Here is a 20,051-nt window from a genome sequence, read left to right on the forward strand (position 1 = left end):
TATTCAAAGCCCCATCACCAGAAGGCAGAGGATATCTCAGCGTGAAGGACACAGCAGCTTTCCGCAGCGCTGGGGACCATCACGAGGGACTCAGATGCCGCGGGTCAGGTGTGGATTGATGCTTCCCCCCCTCCCCTTGTACTTTAGCTAGGGCTTATTTTGGGGGGAGGACTTCTATTTTAAGCCTCCCTCAAAAAACAGGGTAGGGCTTACTTTCAGGGAAACCTGGTATTACCAGCTATGACATGTGATCAAGGCCTGTCCATACCGCTATACCTGACTCGGTTGGAAGGCTTGGCACAGATGTGTAACCTGGTAAAGCCACTGTGCAGTCCTTATGCCAACTAGTGCAGTGTCTTGCCCCGTTGAGGGCCACCCAGAAGTGAGTCACTAATCTTCCTGATCAGTTAACAGGGAAAAATGGAGACATACTAGCGTGCTCCGGTCCTCCCTTGATTAGAGCTAGGGACAGGCTTATCCAGGTTAAGTTCCTGCCCAGTATATACTACATGTTATGGGTCTGCTCCCCTCGGCGACCTGCCCAGGATGTCCAGCTGCTGATGGGACCATCATGCACATGTTCTGGACTGCGTTGTCCTGCGAGATCATTGGAGGGATATCCATTTTGGCTAATTAAATCTGAAATCAAAGCTTCTATCCCAGGGTCCAATAGGCAATGCAACTTTAAGTGCCCATGATAACACTTCCTGTTCAAATACTCTGGTACTAAGATTCGCATTAAAGGGACAGTCCCATGATGCTCAGAGTTCGGGTCAAGATACCCCCGGGTCTAGCCAAAACACGCTTGTGTGAGACCAGCCTAACTTTGTAAAATCCAAATCCTACAGGCGTCCTGTAGCCAGAGAGCAGAGCATTGTGGGAGCTCTGATGACAACTGCAAAGAGAGAACCAAGTTGTTACATCACATGACTGACAACGGGGTGGTGCTAAACCATTGAGTTTCTAAGGACAGCCAACAGAACTTTGAAAGCAGCTTTGGCTGCAAATGAAAAAAACATTTATAACTACTGTGTTTCCCTGAAAATAAGACCCTGTCTTATATTCAAAAGATACACTAGGTCTTATTTACAGGGAATGTCTTATTTTACTTACCTAGCAGGTGCGGTCCGGGTGCCCCCCGCAGGTCTGCCCTGCATCCTGCACTTCCTGGTTGCAGGGTTCATAAATCCCGCCTCCAGGAAGCAATGGCTCCAATTGGTTCAGGGAGCATTGCTCTAAGCCAATCAATGCAGCGGCTAAGGAGTGCAGCACGCTCGGCTGTGCTACCGAACTTCGGAGATCAGTGGGAGCGACCCGGACTGCGCTTGCTAGATAATGTTTTGTTTTTTTATGTAGTCTAGCTTAGGCTTATTTTCGGGGTATGGATTATATTTCAAGCCTCCTCGAAAATAGCCAAAAATCAGGGTAGGGCTTATGTAGTGACCCAGATCATCATTCTGGTCCCCTCCATAAATGTCATACATGTATTGACTCATGTGGATGCACTGTGCAAGCTCTCTTGTCATTTTCTGTATGTGCCTTGCACAGCTGCAGCATCTGAAGGGTTAACTGATAAAATCATTGCCTGTCAGCTCCGCTGCTGCTGAATGTATCTATTCTCTTATGTCATGTGGTACAAGTGAAGGTATAAATGTGAGTGTCTGGGAGTGGAAAAGGGGTTCCATCTTGAGCCTATGAGTTCCATCTTGTCTACCTGGGTGTGCTAACAGAGCCGCATGGAAGCACCTTTAGCTTCTATGTAGGTGAAGATGGAGGAAGAGGAGCGACTTCACGTAGCGTCTGGAGAATAGATTTGAGAGGAGTGAGTCCCATCAACTGAGAGTGTGCAATCCCAGTTTATAAACCAGGTACCTATTCACACCACAGGCGGTTTCCTGTGCGGCCGTCCATCAGTCAGGATCACCGCACAGAGGTACATTAATGTCTAGGCCTTTTTCTGAACAAGCGTTTCTTATAAGAGAGTCTGTGGTGTGACCCCTACCCCCTTTCCTCCTCTGGAGTGCTCCCAATCCAGGACCGGTAACATATAGATTACGGCCCTATAGTCAACATTTTGTTCCTGTGTGTCCTCCCTACCTCTGAGCTTCTGCCAGTAACTATTGCAAGTGAATTGTGCCTGTAATTACCTTCTATACAAGTTTATAAGTATAAGTTATACCTTGCCCCAACCGTTCCTAGGGACCCGAGGTACTATACACAAGTCTCCGTGTTTATTGCTCTGCCGCATTAATTACCGGTGTGTGGGAACGGTGAGGTCACGAGTGATATCTACTACAACCCCCTTTATTGGCACTCCATGTCAAAGGAGTGCCGAAGCGCGGACGGCAATCTACACTGGCCCTGGCTGCGGATCAAAGCATGGCAAGTGCCAAAGTGACACACCAGCAGTTCACCCTCTCAGCTCTTCACGTTAGCCAGGTGCCCAGGGTCACCCTTCGGGGGGGGGGGGGGGGGGGGGGTGTTGCACTTGATTTTGGGGTAGATCTTATTCTTGGGGAAACCCGGTGGTAGCTGAAATGGAACTTTGCTTTAATCATTATTCCTGCTTTTCCACAGTCGTTGACTTACAGTGAATTTTCCGGTCACAGGATCAAAGCCGACGTGAAGCGTGTGCTCAAAGTCCGACGGGAGGGAGATTTCTGGCCTCTCTTTATCCTTCTTTTTGGTAGCTGGAATAGAAGACAACCAGATGAAACATGGGCAGAGGGAAAGTAAAAGCTTAGGCCCATGGCAACCAATCAGATTCCAGCTTTTATCAGGTTAGTAAATGAGAGCAGTGATCCAATTGGTTGTCATTGGTCAGCTGCTCCTGTTCTCATCTACAATAGGTCTCCTTCCGCCAGAAGCAAAGAGGTCACTATAAAAGGGCAGTCGGGCATCTAGCGACCATTGACTTAAAGGTACATCATCCAGGACAGACGTCCCTGTGTCAATGAATCAAACCGTCTTTGTGCGTTCATCCCTTTAACTCCTACCATAAAGGCTGCAACAGGCATATAAAAGGTTAAAAAAAGGGAATCTGTCTACTTTACTATGAAATAAGAGGACAAAAGGTCGGGCACAGAACTAAATATGAAGAAAACCGCCACAGGGTCTCATAGTTTCAATATAGTTATTGTGAACGGAAGTGCCAAAGTCTTCACACCCTCATGTAACAAAAAAACATCAGACTTTTGTCTACTGCGTACCGGGTCATGAGAAGAGAATGTAAACCTCCCTAAGTACTTAATAGCCAGTTATCTGGCAATAACCAGGCAAGTCAACCATAAAGACACGCAAACCCTTGTGTATCAGCTATCCCATGGGCGGAGCTTCAGTGTAATCCAAAGTCCCACTTCTAGGATATCACGCAATGGATGACTCACACTTCGTGATAAACCCAGACGGTTACATCCACATTTATTTCTCAAACTGATTTCCTGATGAATAATGCTAGACAGTTGCACATCTTTACACTTTGGGGGCGCTCTATAATTAGGATGTATGTACGTACTTTTATCTCCAGTCCTAGGTAACATGTTCAGAAGCCGGTCTGCCTTCTTCTTCTTCTCTGGGTTTGGGGGAAGAGGTCGTGAGCCATGGTTTACGGTGTCCTTCACACTGGCCCCAATCAGAGTGCTGGTGTTCCTCAGGGGTGGGGCTGGAGGTCTATCATCGACGTCTACACCATTGTCCGACATCTTCAATGGTCCCAGAGAGGCTCCTCTGTCAAATAGAAGGGAAGTTGTCAAGTTTTCTACCAATATCACCGGAGTAGAAAGGTGTTAAAAGGTTCATCTGTGATGGAAGACCCCTTAAAGAGTACACAACCTGTCAAAAGTTTAACCCCTTCACGACCAAGGACGTACCGGTACGTCCTGTGGCCGCGGGGTATGTATGAAAAGAGGTTGCGCTCCAACCTCTCTTCATACAGTGCGGGCGTCAGCTGTTTATAAGAGCTGACACCCGCGGGCAATAGCAGCGAGCGGCCGATCGCGGCTATTAACCATTTAAACGCCGCTGTCAATTCCCCGCGGTGAGATCGGGGGAGCTGTGCAGGTGTCATGGCAGCTGGGGGCCTAATGAAGGGCCCCAGGGCTGCCTTAACAGACTGCCTATCAAGCCATCCACACAGGGTGGCTTGATAGACTGCCTGTCAAAAAGCAGTATGACGTAATGCTATAGCATTACGTCATACTGCAGGAGCGATCAAAGCATCGCATCTTAAAGTCCCCCAGGGGGACTTCAAAGTAAATGTTAAAAAAAAAAAAAAAAAAAAAATCAAAAGTTTTTATTAATTGAAAACAAAAAAAAGTTGTACGTTTAAATCACCCCCCTTTTGCCATATCTATTATTAAAAAATCTAAATAATAAATTAAAAATATGTATTTGGTATCACCGCGTCCGTAAAAGTCCGAACTATCAAAGTAGCGCATTATTTTTCCCGCATGAACGTCGTCCAAAAAAATAAATAAATAAAGAACACCAGAAATGCACTTTTTTAGTTACCCTGTCTCCCAGAAAAAACACAATAAAAAGCGATCAAAAAGTTGTATGTATTCCAAAATGGTACTATCAGAAACTACAGAACATCCCGCAAAAAATGAGCCCTTACTCAACTACGTCGACGGAAAAATAAAAAAGTTATTGCGCGCACAAAATGATGGCAGAAAATAATTGAAAAAAATTTCATGTCTTTGAAAAAAAAAAAAAAGGGTAGTAAAAAAAAAAAAAAAAAAATACACAAGTTTCGTATTCTAGTAATCGTACCGACCCATAGAATAAAGTTATCATGCCGTTTTTGTTGCAGTTTGTGCGCCGTAGAAGCAAGACGCACTAAAAGATGGTGAAATGTCGTTTTTTTTTTCATTTTACTCCACTTAGAATTTTTTAAAGTTTTTCAGTACATTATATGCTACTTTATATAGCACCATTGAAAAATACAATTCATCCCGCAAAAAACAAGCCCTCATACAGCGACGTCGATGGATAAATAAAGGAGTTACGATTTTTTTAAAGGGGGGGAGGAAAAAACGAAAATGGAAAAAGAAAAATGGCCGCGTCATTAAGGGGTTAAGAACCTCACTTTTTCAAGTTTTTCTTGATATTTACAGTTCAATGCCTACAATGTACTTTAAAATTAAACCAGAGGATAAGTTAAGATGAACACAAATAATGGGTTAACTATAGAGTTTAACTCTTTGCAGTCGCCCCTCCAGCTGATAGAACACAGTTGAGGCATTCTTTCTACAAGTATTTTCAGATATTGTTCAGAAACTTCTTCCTTGCATTGTTGCAGAAGTTCCCACAAATGTGCTGCACTGTAGGTTGCTTTGCTTTCACCCTTCTGACCAGTTCACCCCAAATAAACTCAATTGGGTTTAAGTGTGAAGGCTGTGCAGGCAGGCCATTCAATTCTCTGAAACCTATCTGCCTCTCCTTGCCCACTTGTAGTTCTGACATAACCTAGATGTATATAGAACATTGTCTTACTGCAATATCAACCCCTGACCAACTAGGCGTACACCAGAGGGTATTGCATCTTGTGCAACTTGCCAACTCTGGAACCAGCAAACAGCCTCAGGCCACCATGCTTCCTCCTCCATGTTTTACAGTTGGTGACACACTCAGGAACAAAGATTTCACCTACTCAACAGTATACAAAACCCTACATGATGTACCAAAGATGTCACGTTTTGATTCATCAGTTCATAAGACCTTCTACCACTCTTCAGTAGTCCACTAGACCCAGCAAATCTTTTTTTATTTTTTTTTTCCTTGCACTCTTAGCCGTGGCTTCTTACTAATGATCTACCTGTCAGACCTGCAGACAGAATTCTTCTCTTCACAGCTCAAATGGAAACCTGTTTATTTTAGCAGCATTAAGCTGTGCTTAAAGATTTTGAGCCGAGAGGCGCCGATCATCTAAAGGCCAAATGCCCAAGGCCAGGTCAGATTCCGACTGCGAGATCATGCAGCGGAATCAGACCCTGTGCCCCGGCAGTGACCCTCACATACCTGTCATTTTGTCTTCTCTCTGCCCTGCGGATATGCGGGCTGGCGCATCACCGCATGTGCACAATGCAGAGAATGGCGCACCTTCAGCGATGACGCAGATCCGCAACCACTCACCGTGGAATGCGTGGCTTTCATTGACAGCAATGGAAGCCGTCCGTGCAAGGCTCACACTAGAATAGGACATGCTGCGGGGTGGTGTGTGTGTGTGTGTGTGTGTGTGTGTGTGTGTGTGTGTGGGAAAAATCACACTTTATTTCCGCTCGTGTGCATGGAAAAGCGTTTTCCAGAGCATGTCTATGGGCAGTATTTGCTGCGGCATCCGGAGGCAAACTGATTTCAAAAACTTATCATCTGATTTTGTAATAGCCTTTGGTCTGCCAGACCTTTTCCTGTCAGTTTCCTCCGATTTCCAAGTGACTTTTGATGGTATAGCAAACTGTACTGATGGCCCCCTCGGCTTTCTTGGCAAATTCTCCTTAGGACAGACCTACACATCTAAGGGTTATAATTGTCTGTCTTTGATTAATTACCTTTTTCATTGATACAATGCGCTCATGAAAAGCAAAGCTGTCCTCATCCTGCCCCAGAGGGTGTAATGTAGTCTGTTCCAACACTGGTTATAGAGAATCAGAGGGTTTGAGAGTAATCTACAAATGTTGAGACATCTGCAGGAATAGTTGTCATCAAATATCAAACCATAATTTGCTTTCTGTGTTGCACAGCGGCGGTCCTTCATGTGTTCCCTGAAAAAGCCCTTTGGTTAAAATCATAAATTCACACTATTTTTGTGCATCGGGTTAACATTTTGGTAATATTTTTAAACTTACTTTTGAACCATTTCCCGTTATTTGCTGGACTTGAACTCTGTTAATGTAATAACTAACTGGAAAAATTGAGGTGTTCTAAAACTTTTCACCAGTAGTGTATCAGGAGCTCCTCTGATGGTAAGGAACATTAAGGCCCCGCGGTTGCTATGGAAAGCGCCGATCCCGTGTCTATGAGCAGAGAATCATAGAGATTCTCCGCTCATGGCCGGCAATTCACAGCATGCTGCGAATTGCCGCGATTCTCCGCGGACTCCTGCTCCCGGGCAGCGGCTCCCACGGGGGAGATTCGCCATTGGGACTTCGCAACGCTTGTGGACAGGGGGCCTAAAGGGGTTGTTCTGGACTGGAAGAACACGGCTGCTTTCTTCTACAAACAGCCCCCCAAGGCCAGTTAGCTGATTTTGGTCTTGAAGTAACCCATTAAGGTGAATGTGGTTGAGCTGCAATACCAAACACAACCTGTGGACGGGTATGGCACTGTTTGTAGACAAGAGTTTTTTGAATTGTGTACAACCCCTTTAGATTCTAAATAACGTAGGACTGCAATCCTCATCATCCACACAATGGATTTAACCTACCAGTTCTGTATTCCTGCAGCACAAATTGGAAGAATGGATATTTCGGACTATCAGAATTCCACCCTCTACATGGGTGACACAATACTACAATTAGAGTCCGGGGCTACCATAAGTACAAGTATACTTTGAACACGGAACGGAAAGCTCTAGACCTGCACATCTTTGTGCGGAATTCACCCCCTCATTGAGAAGAGGTGGAGTCCGCCACAGAAACGGAGATAAAATGGACGTGCTACGGAATTAAATTCCGCACCGCATGTCAGTTTCCGCACGGGCTTTGTGTGGACTTTTTCCGCAGTACGTGGATGAGATTTTCAGTATCACTTTGCTGCCACTGTATATGTTGTGGAATCACCGTGCGGAGGGTCCCTGCGTAGCGGCCGGCGAAGCTCTTATTGAAATCAACCTTCATTGACCCCAACCTGCAATTAGAAGCGCAGCTCACAGCGACTGCAGTTACGAGTGCCGGCCACAACACAGGGTCGGAGCAGTAGGTCCTGGTTGGAAGTCGCTGGTCCCGTGGGTTGTCTATGCAGTGCAGGACAGGACAGGGCCCCCGGAGAGACGGGCACTCTTTATAACCCCTCTCCACTCCAGACCCCTGCTACTAAGCCCCAATTCCCTAATAGAGGGTATAGGTTTTATTTGACGAACCTCCCCTTTAAGACACCAGCCAGGCGCCACATTTTATAAGGGAGCATCCGCAGACGATGGCACTGACGGTCGGACCAGTAACGCAGCCCGGGGTGATGTAGAGCTCGTTAAATATTTAGTGTCAACCGCCCGTACATCTGAATGGCCCCCGGGGACGCCGGCAGGGACACCAGATGGCACATGAAGGAAGCGCCACGCAAGACACCAATTTGCATCTAAAAAGGTGACCAAGCGGCAGAGACAATCACCTGCTCCTTAATCCCGGGGGCCGGAGCATCAGCTGTCTGCAGAGCATCGCACCGGAGAGCGGATCTATGAGGGAACAGAATATTGTCCTGGTACGGACCAGAATACGACACGCCGCCATTTTTTTTCCACATGGATCACCGATCGTCGTGAGAGCTTGCACTCGTGAATTGTCGCATAGACGGCGTGCCGAAGTTTACGTAAGGCGGTATTCAGCGGTAGAGTGCGATCTTGGTCCGTGAAAAACAGACCATTTTCCATGTTCTTATCACGCACGGTTCTTTTTTTTTTTCCCCATGTGGTTCCCATAGTAACCGGCGTGAAATATATGTCACGCTTGCATAAAAAAAAAAACGCATGGCATTGGACTGCGATGGGTTTTTTCACGCGCCCATTAGAAAATTGCGATTTTTTCTTAGCAGGGACTGGGAGCGAATCACAGCTCTTCTATATGTGAGAACTCTGACAACAATTGCGCAAGACGTTGTGTAACGGCGTTAAAAATGTCGCCTATGAGCGACAGTGGCCTTCGGGTGCAGATTGTCCTGGTCTGGAGTCCAGGCTGCATAACGAACCCTCAGCTGTGAACAGGAGGTCTCTATGGGATTTTCCACCTCCGGCTACGGGAGGCTTCCATTGGCTGACAGCAAGCAGGGATCTTGAAAAGGGTGAGGAACTAAAACTTTGGAAAAGTGCAAAAAAACTTTTACATTACATTTTACATACAAAAATCTCCTTGTAGAAGCGACACTAGAAGAAGCCTCACAACGACAGGTGAATACAATCTGCTGCTCTCTGGTATCAGCCACTTAAAGGCTGACGGCAGCATTTTTCAATGTGATTACCCAAAGTCGGGGATAATCCTCCAAGCTGCCCCATATGTTCAGATCTGAGAAAGTCCGATTCCATAGAGATAAAGCAGAGCTGCGGATGGCATTTGGCGCCGTTCCTGGGCAGCGCCACGAGGCTGCAGGTAAACCCAGAAGTAATGGATCAGTGCAGAGTTCAGCTCTGCTACATCTGTACATTCTTCTATCAGCAGCTGCACACATTGGGCGTTGCCCTTTAACGGATTGCTGCGCGGTACGCACTGGAAAACCTCATCAGATTCCGTCCGTTTAACTCCTTATATGCCACAATGGAAACCGCGGCATGCAAGGCGCCCGTACGCGAACGCATTCGCATTGCAGAAATCCTTGGTCGGTGTCCGAACAGCGGTCATAGCATGCTACGGAAAATCACTTCTTCCTCCACACTCGCGGGAGAAAAAAAAAAAAAACGCAATTCAACGCTCGTCTTAGAACCCCTATTGAAATCATCGGAAGGTGATGTACAGTATTTTAGCCACTCCCACACTGCGTTGGCAAAACGCTGCGATTTTGATTGCGGCCTTTTGTTGTGAATTTGCCGCCATTTTCGGACACAGGTTACTGCACCGACAGCAGTATTTAAAGCACCCCATCACTGTGATGAGGTGCGTTAAAAAGCGCAAAACCGCAGCAAAATAGAGCAGACAGCGCTCAAAAATCGCGGCGCAGGTCTGCGACTCCCCATGGAAATCAATGGCGGCGTTCAAAATGCTGCGTTAATCAAGGCAAAAAGCGCATGTGTGAGAGCGGCACACGTGTATGTTCACACGGCGTACTTTGGCGCATATTCTGTTCCAAAACACGCTTACAATATGCGTCAGAGTGCGGAATTCCAACACGGAAAACTGCGATTCATGTGCAGCAAAAAAAAAAAAAAACACACCAAAGCGCGCCACCGCTAAAATGGCTCATTATTACGCCGCATTTCACGCATCTTCTTGCGTGTCCTGCCCGCATTTGCGCATCCCCATTGACTTCTATGGGGACGTTTGGTGTAAGGAACAACAACCAAATGAGTGCGTCCGACTCTTCCGACGCCCATGTTTGCACGAGATTTATGCGTTGCGAGACGCACACATATGAGCGCTTCCCTTTGAATGGAGTCCTATACGTGAGCGGCATGCTCTATCCTTGCGCGGTCCCTGGAATGCATCGTGTGGGACGCGGAGTGCGATGTGCAACCAAGTATGATGCCCAGTAAAAACAATGGAAAATACTTGCTGATCCTCGGACGCGGCTGAAGGCTGCGCCGCAGGATCGCCACTTTACGGAAGTGATGGGAGGCGGGTAAATCGCACATTGTCACATTGTATCGCACTCGCCCACGTGTGGGAAGCCCAACAGTGCGACGCCCTGAGAGTTCATTCCATGGAGTCTGCAGACTTTCAGAAAATTGCGCGGAATATACCTTCAACCTAAGCAGGACGGTGCCTCACGCCGCTGAACGAAGAACACACAACCCGGCATAGAAGGGGTTAAAGAAAATACTAAAATAAATCCGACTGTTTTCTTCCCCGCAACAAGCCGCTGCGCTAAATATATCAGCTGCTGAGTTACGTGCTGCGAGAGTCATTATAAAAAGGTGTCTGCTGGCGTCAAGAACCTCCGAAATCAGGACAGCTGATATTTACATGTTGGCGCGCATTAGGAAAAAAACGTAAAGCCTCTGTTATAGCGGCCCTTCAGCACCAAGACGAAGTATGGTCGTCAGTGAGGTCTAGCGTCAGTCTTTACTGCAGGCTTGCATTATGTTCATGAAGCAGAAAGCCCCTCGAAGGGTGTGAGTGCACGGATTTCTGCATTATGGCGTATTTCCATGAGCGATTTCAATGTATGAGTTTTGCCCATTGCGAAGCGCACAGAACTCGCATGGAAATGGCGCTCATTATCTGTAACAGTGAGAATCCGTAGAAAACCAACTCCTATGGGCAGTGAAGGAAGGAAGAAAAAAGATAAATAAAAAGTTGGCATCACGCTCACATGTAGATGTGATTTTTAGGCGAGCACGATTTTTTATTTTTACTATTGAAATAACGCGGTTTTCACGCACCGCGGCGATTTGCATTGCAGAATTTAGATGAGCGTTTTTCACGTAACTTAGTCAAAAGAAAAAAAATTGCAGCGAACGTCCCTACTAAAATGTATAGGAAGGCGTAAATACGCATAGGCAGGAAGCGCGTGAAAAAAAGCATACGCACAAAATACGTGCAAATATACGTATATACACGCACACAGTAGAAATGCTGCATATTGCGTATGCCCGTGTGGAGGAGGCCGGATGCGCAATCCACAGTGAACAGGACCTATTGATTTCAATGAGTTGGTTCACGTAAGCGTATTTTGCGCACATTTATTTTCCTACGCCTTTCCGCTGGGAAGGAGCGTGTATTGAACTGGTTACACTAACCGGCCATTCCAATGCTTGCGGGCGCCGCTGCGTGGTTTTTTTTATGCACGAGAATGTGTACGATTTGCACGTACAAAAAAAAACAAACTGTAAAAAACACATTTGTGCGGGCAAATACGCAGCGCTCATTTCGCAAAAACACAGAAAAGACGCGTCGGCTCGGGCGAATCCGGTCAGAGGCTCACGCTTCATTCAAGACCAGAAGCCCCACTAATAACGTAAATCCGGTGAAGGAGAAGCGCCTGACGGCCACTTAGCAGACTGAAGGACTTAAGGGGCCCCCAGAGCGCACAGGCCGCCATTCCACTAATAAACAGGTCATCTTTCCGCGTCCGCCTGAGCGCTTCCTCTTCTACCTCATTAATAATGGACGGATACAGAAGAGCCTAAGGGTTATGGTAAAAACAAAGAAGCGACAACATGAAACGGACGGCACACCGAGCCGCGTCTGTGGGGGCGGAGCATGACACCAGGACTCTCTCCTTCATGCCCCTCCCCTCGGACTCGGTACCAGGTATCTTCACACAGGATGGACACGCGTCACCAAAAACCCCTCCGCCCCCAGATGATGATGTCCTGCAGTTCCATCTCAGATATGTAAATGATGAGAGTTTACAGAACGGCCACCAGTCCGTCCTTACCAGATTGTTAGGGGGTGTTGGGACCAGTGGATGGGGGCACACAAGGTAACCGGGCTCAGGACGCCCCCTACAGACCACCAGTAGAGAGGAGCGTCTGACCAGACTGTTAGGAGGTGTTGGGACCAGTGGATGTGTGAGGGCACACAAGGTGACTGGGCTCAGGATGCCCCTACAGACCACCAGTAGAGAGGAGCGTCTGACCAGACTGTTAGGAGGTGTTGGGACCAGTGAATGGGGGCACACAAGGTGACCGGGCTCAGGACGCCACCTACAGACCACCAGTAGAGAGGAGCGTCTGACCAGACTGTTAGGAGGTGTTGGGACCAGTGAATGGGGGCACACAAGGTGACCGGGCTCAGGACGCCCCCTACAGACCACCAGTAGAGAGGAGCATCTGACCAGACTGTTAGGAGGTGTTGGGACCAGTGGATGCGTGAGGGCACACAAGGTGACCGGGCTCAGGACACCCCCTACAGACCACCAGTAGAGAGGAGCATCTGACCAGACTGTTAGGAGATGTTATGACCAGTGGATGTGTGAGGGCACAAAAGGTGACTGGGCTCAGAACGCCCCCTACAGACCACCAGTAGAGAGGAGCATCTGTAGGGGGCGTCAGAGGGTATTGGGACCAGTGGATGTGTGGGCGCACACAAAAGCGTGTGTTTTTCACGATCGCCAGTGGGGACTTTTTTGTTTATCCCCGCGGGATTTTACGGTGTGGACGTATACCGCTCCGTCCGTGGGCAGGGGGCCTTAAAGCTAGAAATGGGAGGTGATAGGGATTTTTCCATGTTACGTTAATATGCTGTGGGGCTCCAAATCAAAGGTGGTTATGGCAGCCACCATGAGAAAGCAATAGACACAGGCATCACGGTCGTGTCTTAGAGCAATCTGACTTTATTGTGTAAATTGACTTAGTCTTATACAGAAAATAGTAGGCGTATCAGTAGGTTAGTGTTACAGAGGTTGACCTGTTTTACTGGTACATAATTTTGTCTTCTCTATAAACAATGCTTTATTTGTTTGTTTGTATTTAGACATCGTGTCTGGACCTAGACAGCAGACAATGATCAAAGCATTCCTCACAACCTTTGTAAACAAAAGCTAAGCAAGATCTTGGAGACATGATGGACACTTAAGATTACACGTCTACTTCATTTAGCAGAGCTTTTCATAGGACACAGAATAGAGTGTACAATTTAGGCCTACAGCCTCCGGAAACGTATAAAGATACATACATATATAAATTAATATGGTCATAACCCTCACAATCCCCCATTTGAAACAGTCCATCTTGAAAAGAGCCTTTGTAGTGGTACTATCAGGAGTGCTAAGCCACCCCTGCCGGTCTTTCTATCCTCTTCGCCGGATCCCCACTGTTGTTGCTCTTTTACGTATGACTGTTTTAACGATATCGTAGAGGGAGCGATTCCAGATAATTTGCTTGTCTCCGTATCCCACAGAATGTCCATAAATTGCAAACACTCAAAAGAATGAACAAAAGAAACAGTATTAGTAAAGGGTGAAACATAAAATCCATCATCTTTCCTGCAATAGGTGACCATTCAGTAAAAATATCATACCAGTTATACTCTGTGTCTACCTGGATCTTAGTACCTAGGCTGACTAGCTTATCTCCTACCCATACATTTTTCTAATTCCATAAGGGAGAGGTTAGTAACATCCAAATGTTTTTGAAGGTGTTCAGTGTCTTTCATTAGTCTTACAATTCTACCTAAGGATACAGTCAGAGTTGACATAGGGATAGCATCTGGGTGCCAGTAGTACCTTAATGTTGCTTCAGCATCTGGCAAAAATGTGTAAGTTTCTGTAAATCAATGTATCACCGATATGTTCTGTATACATCCAGATAATGGAGTGGTGAGATTATACATACTGGTGGTTCCAGTTCGGTTGGCAACAAAGAATATATACATATTGGGGGCCAACTTCTATCAGCATATGGAAAGACGCAGGTAGCACCGTCCAATCACATATGCTGACTGAAGGCTGCTGGAAACATGGCTCATATGCGGCTGTACTCCGTCCGCATGCTAGGCCATCCAGTGTTTCTTCACAGTTCTCTATACCATGGGTTTTATTTTCACTATAAATCATCATACCTGTGAACTTGGGCAACCAATATTGTAAAGCATATAGAGGCGGTCCGAACACCACAGGTAGTAGTACAGACTTACACATCAGGCTTGTGTCCTTCACATCATAAAATCATTTCCCCAGTGCTATACTCATCAGAGCATTCTATACCATCAGCCCCGGGCCGTATCCAAGATGCTACTGGAATTACATTCTTGAAAATATTTCTCCACAATTTTTCATTATTTGTCATCACATCTGACTGCTTTGTCCCTCTTGTGAATCATATATACATATTGCAGGCTACATTGTGTATAGTTCATGAATTTACTCATATTTACAAACAAATCCTTTTAAACCGCAAAACCAGATTAAAAAGCGTTAATACATCCTTATCATATCCTAATGCAAGACATCGGGGGAGGAACAAGGAAGGCATGCATTGTGCCTGAACATTTATCAATCTAGAAACATCCTGTCCCACCCCAGCCATTTTATTCTTCATCACCTCTAAATCTATAGAGTTCAGAACCCCTACACCTGTACCAATTCCCCCTAATAGGGTATCATACCATTTTCGTTTTCCTCTGGTGCAGGGTTTCATTGCCTGAAGAGAAATATTATAATGCACAATGGTTTTCTGGCTCTTTGTGGATGATAAGGGGTGTCAAATGCCTGGGAGTTACCCAGGGCAGACATGAAGTGTTGCATTATTTCACCTGTGAAATGTGTACCTCTATCTGACTCGATTACCTCTGGTACCCTGTATCTGCGGATTACCTCATTCATGAGCTTCTTTTCGGTTACCTGCTCATTTACTTTTGTAACAGGGTACGCCTCCAACCTGAAAAACATCAACAACAAGCATATATTCATACTTCCCAACACGTGGGAGCTGAATGTTGTCAATTTGCAATCCCTGAAATGGGTAGAGTGGTCCTGGCAAGTGCCTTTGTGGTCAATTTACTTCTACCCTGTTGCTTACGGCATAGCTCATGCAAAACTGGACAAATGATGTAGCAGCTACAAAGAACCCAGGGGGCAACCCTTTCTCTCTCAAGCATCAGTAGCATAGCTGCCTCCGATAGGTGAGTTTTTCCATAGATCAGCTGGGCCATCATGAGGTACAGGGATCGTGGTAGGCAAGTTACTGACTGTTTGCCATACGCCACCCTGTTCTACTGCTCTCATATTAGTCCATTTATCTTTTTCTTCTTTGCTGGCTTGTGACTGTAATGTCTTTAGTACATCAATGTTCAAATTTTTATCAAAGTCCAAATCATAGTCTCTGACTTGTGCGGTCAGTATCTTCTTTTCTTCTTTCTTCCACGGCTTGAGGGCCGCTGTCTGCGCTGAAGTCTGCTAGGGCGTTGCCTTTTGCTTCTGCACTGTTGGCTTTAGTATGAGCTTTCACCTTCAGGATTGCTACTTTGTCTGGTAGGAGTAGGGCTTTCATAAGGTTCTGTACTGCTACACCATTCTCAATGGGTTGTCCTACAGAAGTTTAAAAGTGTCTGGCCTTCCATGTTGGGCCGTAACCATGATCTATGCCGAATACATACCAGGAGTCAGTGTAAATGGTTACCTTCTGTCACTCTACACGCCTCAGTGAGGGCCTTCAGTTCCGCTTCTTGTACTGAGACATGCGGAGGCATTCTGCTTTTAGAGATCTTGTTGTGTGAACACTGCATATCTGGTGTGGAGTCGTCAATCACCCTGGTACCATCTATAAAATACAACTCAAAATATGTATTAACAAGGGGTTTCAATAACTCTTTAAAACTTAAACTTTTCTTGTTGCATCAATGCTAGACAATCATGCTGATATTCTATTCCAAATAGATCACGTTCTTATTTGCAAAAATTTTTAAAAATAGCTGATCTGTAATACATAGATCACCTATGCATCCCCCTCCCCCATTTGATCACCTATGCCTCCCCCTCCCCCATTTGAAACAGGATACTCGATTGGAAGAAGAGTAGCCGGGTTCACCATTGAAAAGAAATATTAAAGGGGGGGCATGAGCAAAGCACATTGCAACCTTATTTGACGAGCTAGAGACAGATGTTTAGGTTGTACTTGAGTAAGTATACTCTGGATGTCATGAGGGGTGAGAACCACTAGGGGGGGTAGTTCAGGACCAACTCAGAAGACTTGTCAACCCTTACTTGTACTGCTGCCACCGCACAGACACAGGAGGGGGCTCCTCGGGCTACCGGAGTAATACCCAAGTGACCGTGGACGTCCTCCATGTTTTTGCGTCAATACTGCTGTCGCATGAAAGGCCAGGGACGGCAGTATGAGACAAGTCCCAAAAAGGTGCGAAGCTTTGGCAGCAGAAGAAGATACAGAAATGGCTTGAACTGCAGCCCTGCGTCGTTCTGTGAGATGTCTGCCTTCTTGAGCTAGACAACAACCTTTTGTTTACAAAGCTGTAATTTTTCCTTTTTAAGCCTTGCAGCCATTTTCTGCTAAAAAAAAATTTTAGAAGAGAAATGGGTGCAGATTGACATGTTTTCATATCCTCAGCACAAAGCTGGAAAGTCATTAACATATTGCAACAGCACAGTCCCCTCAGGCGGAGTCCAAGCCTGCAGGACAGTTACATAAATGCCCTTTTGTCTGAAAAGGGGCCGGAGATTCAGACTGTCTCCACTCTGGCTTATTATCTATGACCTTAGGGATTTCAATAGACCTTCTACAAAGGCCATACTAAGTACATGTTTACCCATCTCTTCTATGCCCCTATATCCCAGATCTGACAAACGTTGTTGAAGGGGGGCATAGAATTGTTTTACACTTTCTTCCTTCTCTTTGTGTGATATTAGAAAGAGACAAGGAGGATTCTCTCAAATTTTTTTTTTTCTTCTTTTTCCCCAATGTTTCAGACAAATAAAAAATATTTTACCACTTCTCAATTCTCTATGTTTAATTTTATCCCGATCTGTGCCACAATAGTCTTTCACATAATTTTAGATTATAGTTCCCGCTGCCTTCCCTGTTCTACATATACTCCTGCATCTCCTCCTTGTCCTCCTTCTCATGCTTCCACTCACTAGCCTAGGATCTAGTGAGCATAGGCATAACCGGTTTGCACCGAGGAGCTCCGCAAGCAGGGCAGCTCTCTCTCCAATCCGGGTTCTGTTGTCCACAATGCCAGCAGGTCCATCCCTCCAGTCCAATGTTTGACCTTGGAGTGGATGACTTGGCATAGGGTGGGGAGGAGACGGTTGGAATTGAGATGAAGGAGGGGGTGAAGATGGAAGAGGGAACTAACCCGACAATGAGAGAACATCTTTGAATTCTTTTTCTCATTTCATTTTCAGCTACTGAACAGTATATATATATATATATATATATATAATACAACATACTTCCTGTGTAGCCAAATATAACCAATTCTTAATTCAGATTTCTTTGCAAAGACAAGTAGGTCTTCTAAAGCCCAGTACTCCACCCTTTGAAATGTATCTTATCTTCTATAGAACACAGAAACTTCTCCAGACAAATAGCTGTATAACTGGTTCCACTGCCTGTGACATCTTCTATTGTGCAAATAACCTGGGCTGACTATTCAAAATGAACTTAGAGTGTAATACACTTGCCCCCACCTTACAAAAACTGCAAATTCACACTCACTAAGGGGGTTTTATTCATTCCTATACGGACTGATAATATGTGAAGTAGAAATCGGGATTGTATTTACTGTACACCAGACTTCCAATAATGAGCGAATTATGTATAGATAAGAAAAACTCTTAGTACCGCGGTTTTTACACAATTTGCTCAGAATAGGCTACCCAATGACAAACACAATACAACTTATGCCCATTTCTACCCACATACTGATATTCACCACACTGCGACCACTCAGCGGCCAATATATTATAGGGGGCTTTATTCCACCCTGGCATTATTAACAATTCATCGGACACTTCTTTGTTCTTAGCTACCGACATTTTCGTACTATTGCGGATTTTCTTAAAAGGCGACATTTTCACACTATGCCCGATTATCACAAGAAATTCTTCAACTATCAGTTTATCAAAATTTTCCTTTAAAACAAACTAGTGTATTACTCTCTGCGTAATCCTGTTCACAGCGCCATTAATATATATTGCTGCAAGGAGCAAGACTTAGTTCAAATTACGCTTTAAAGAGAGTAAGACACTATAAAAGGATCATACTGTAGTTGATTGGGACCCTAATAAGTGGGATGGGGACCAATATTCATTTGCCAATTTCTTTAGCTATCTTCCGCACCTTATCCTCTTTACCAGCAGTATGGACAATGGCTGGCGGTTTATGTACACCAAGAGGCTTATAATTTTTATTCTTTCACACACATAAAACAATTGTTTGTTTCACTATTTTCTTATGCAGTCTTCCGTACCTTATCCTCTTTACCAGCAGTATGGACAATGGCTGGCGGTTTATGTATACCAAGAGGCTTATTATTATTATTATTTTCTTTATACACTCTTCAAATAAAATACTGTTGTTAATTGGAAATGGGATACACTTTAAATAGAACTTTTGCTATTAATTTGACTAAAGTACTTATCAGGTGTTTCAAGTACACAATTATCTCATATTAATATCTTAATTCAATAATATTCAAATTAACACAACCCAATATTTTTGAATTCCACATATTCCACGAATCTGTATATACATATATACACTGTGGTAATCCTGGGCTATTATCTCACACAACTAGTCTCAGGAATAAAATTAGATGCCCCTCCTTTGGTCACTCCATTTGTTCAAGTGAGAGACTTAACATGGAGTCTAAGAGTGACCTTCACTCTATACATTACCACAATATACATATATATACACCAACATCCACTTAAAATGGAGACACACTTCTCACCTAGGCTGGACTGTGTGTAGGGTGGAGCAAGACCTGTTCCTATTGTTCTTCCCTCCCATCTCCTTACATCACCTAGCTCCACCCCCTATGGTCTGGCTCAGCATTTGGTCATTTTTGCTTCATTTCGTTTCTGGTTACCGGACAGTATACACCATATAACACAGTCTAACTCTCATACAGGTCCTTCCATTTATACACACACATAAAGACAAAAACATTTGCATGTCAGTTACTAAAGTGTCAGTACTTTTTTAAGTGTCAGTACTTCCTCACTTGTCTAAAAGTGTCGGTACTTCCCAACCCTGCTTATTTCCCCCCGTCTCAACTACTTCTCTTATACCTATAAGAGGCTCCCATTCAGGGATTTTATCCCCTGAAAATTTTAGGCTTCCCTGGTACAATTTATACCATGCCTTCCCGAGATCGGCAAGCGGGTTTCATATTCTGTACTTCCTCACCCTGCATATTTTACCTTGTCTCTACTACTTCTCTTATGTTTATAAGAGGATCCCATCAGGGGTTTTATCCCCTGAAAATTTTAGGCTTCCCTGGTATAAGTTATACCATGCCTTCCAGAGATTGGCAATAGGGTATCATATTCTGTACACTGACCATGCAAAGTAACAAATAAAGACAATAACAGTTAAACACCCGCACAGCATATTCAGCCCACCATATGAATTCTTAAAAAGCTTGAAGATTTATAAGAGGCATGCACTTCTTACCCCTCGGACAGGAAAGGAGCAGCCAGGAAGCACGGATAGATTGTGGCAAGATAAAACCTTACCTTACTGCGCAGTTTTTGTCAATCCGTGGTTCCGAGTGGCTCCTTATCCC

General features: G+C 45.1%; 1 protein-coding gene across 4 annotated transcripts in view; it reads right to left on the minus strand.

The window, feature by feature from the left end:
* PAK1 (p21 (RAC1) activated kinase 1) overlaps positions 1-20,051 on the minus strand; it is a 120,913-nt gene that overhangs the window by 40,146 nt on the left and 60,716 nt on the right. For all 4 annotated transcript variants that reach the window (XM_066588268.1, XM_066588266.1, XM_066588265.1 and 1 more), the window contains exons 2-3: positions 3,515-3,726; positions 2,590-2,690 (exon numbers count right to left, since the gene is read on the minus strand). In XM_066588268.1, coding sequence (XP_066444365.1) covers positions 2,590-2,690; positions 3,515-3,701 — 288 coding nt within the window. In that variant the 5' untranslated portion in view covers positions 3,702-3,726. The remainder of the gene's footprint in view (positions 1-2,589; positions 2,691-3,514; positions 3,727-20,051) is intronic.

The sequence above is a fragment of the Eleutherodactylus coqui genome, chromosome 1 (assembly GCF_035609145.1).
Source record: "Eleutherodactylus coqui strain aEleCoq1 chromosome 1, aEleCoq1.hap1, whole genome shotgun sequence".
Lineage (NCBI taxonomy): Eukaryota > Metazoa > Chordata > Amphibia > Anura > Eleutherodactylidae > Eleutherodactylus > Eleutherodactylus coqui.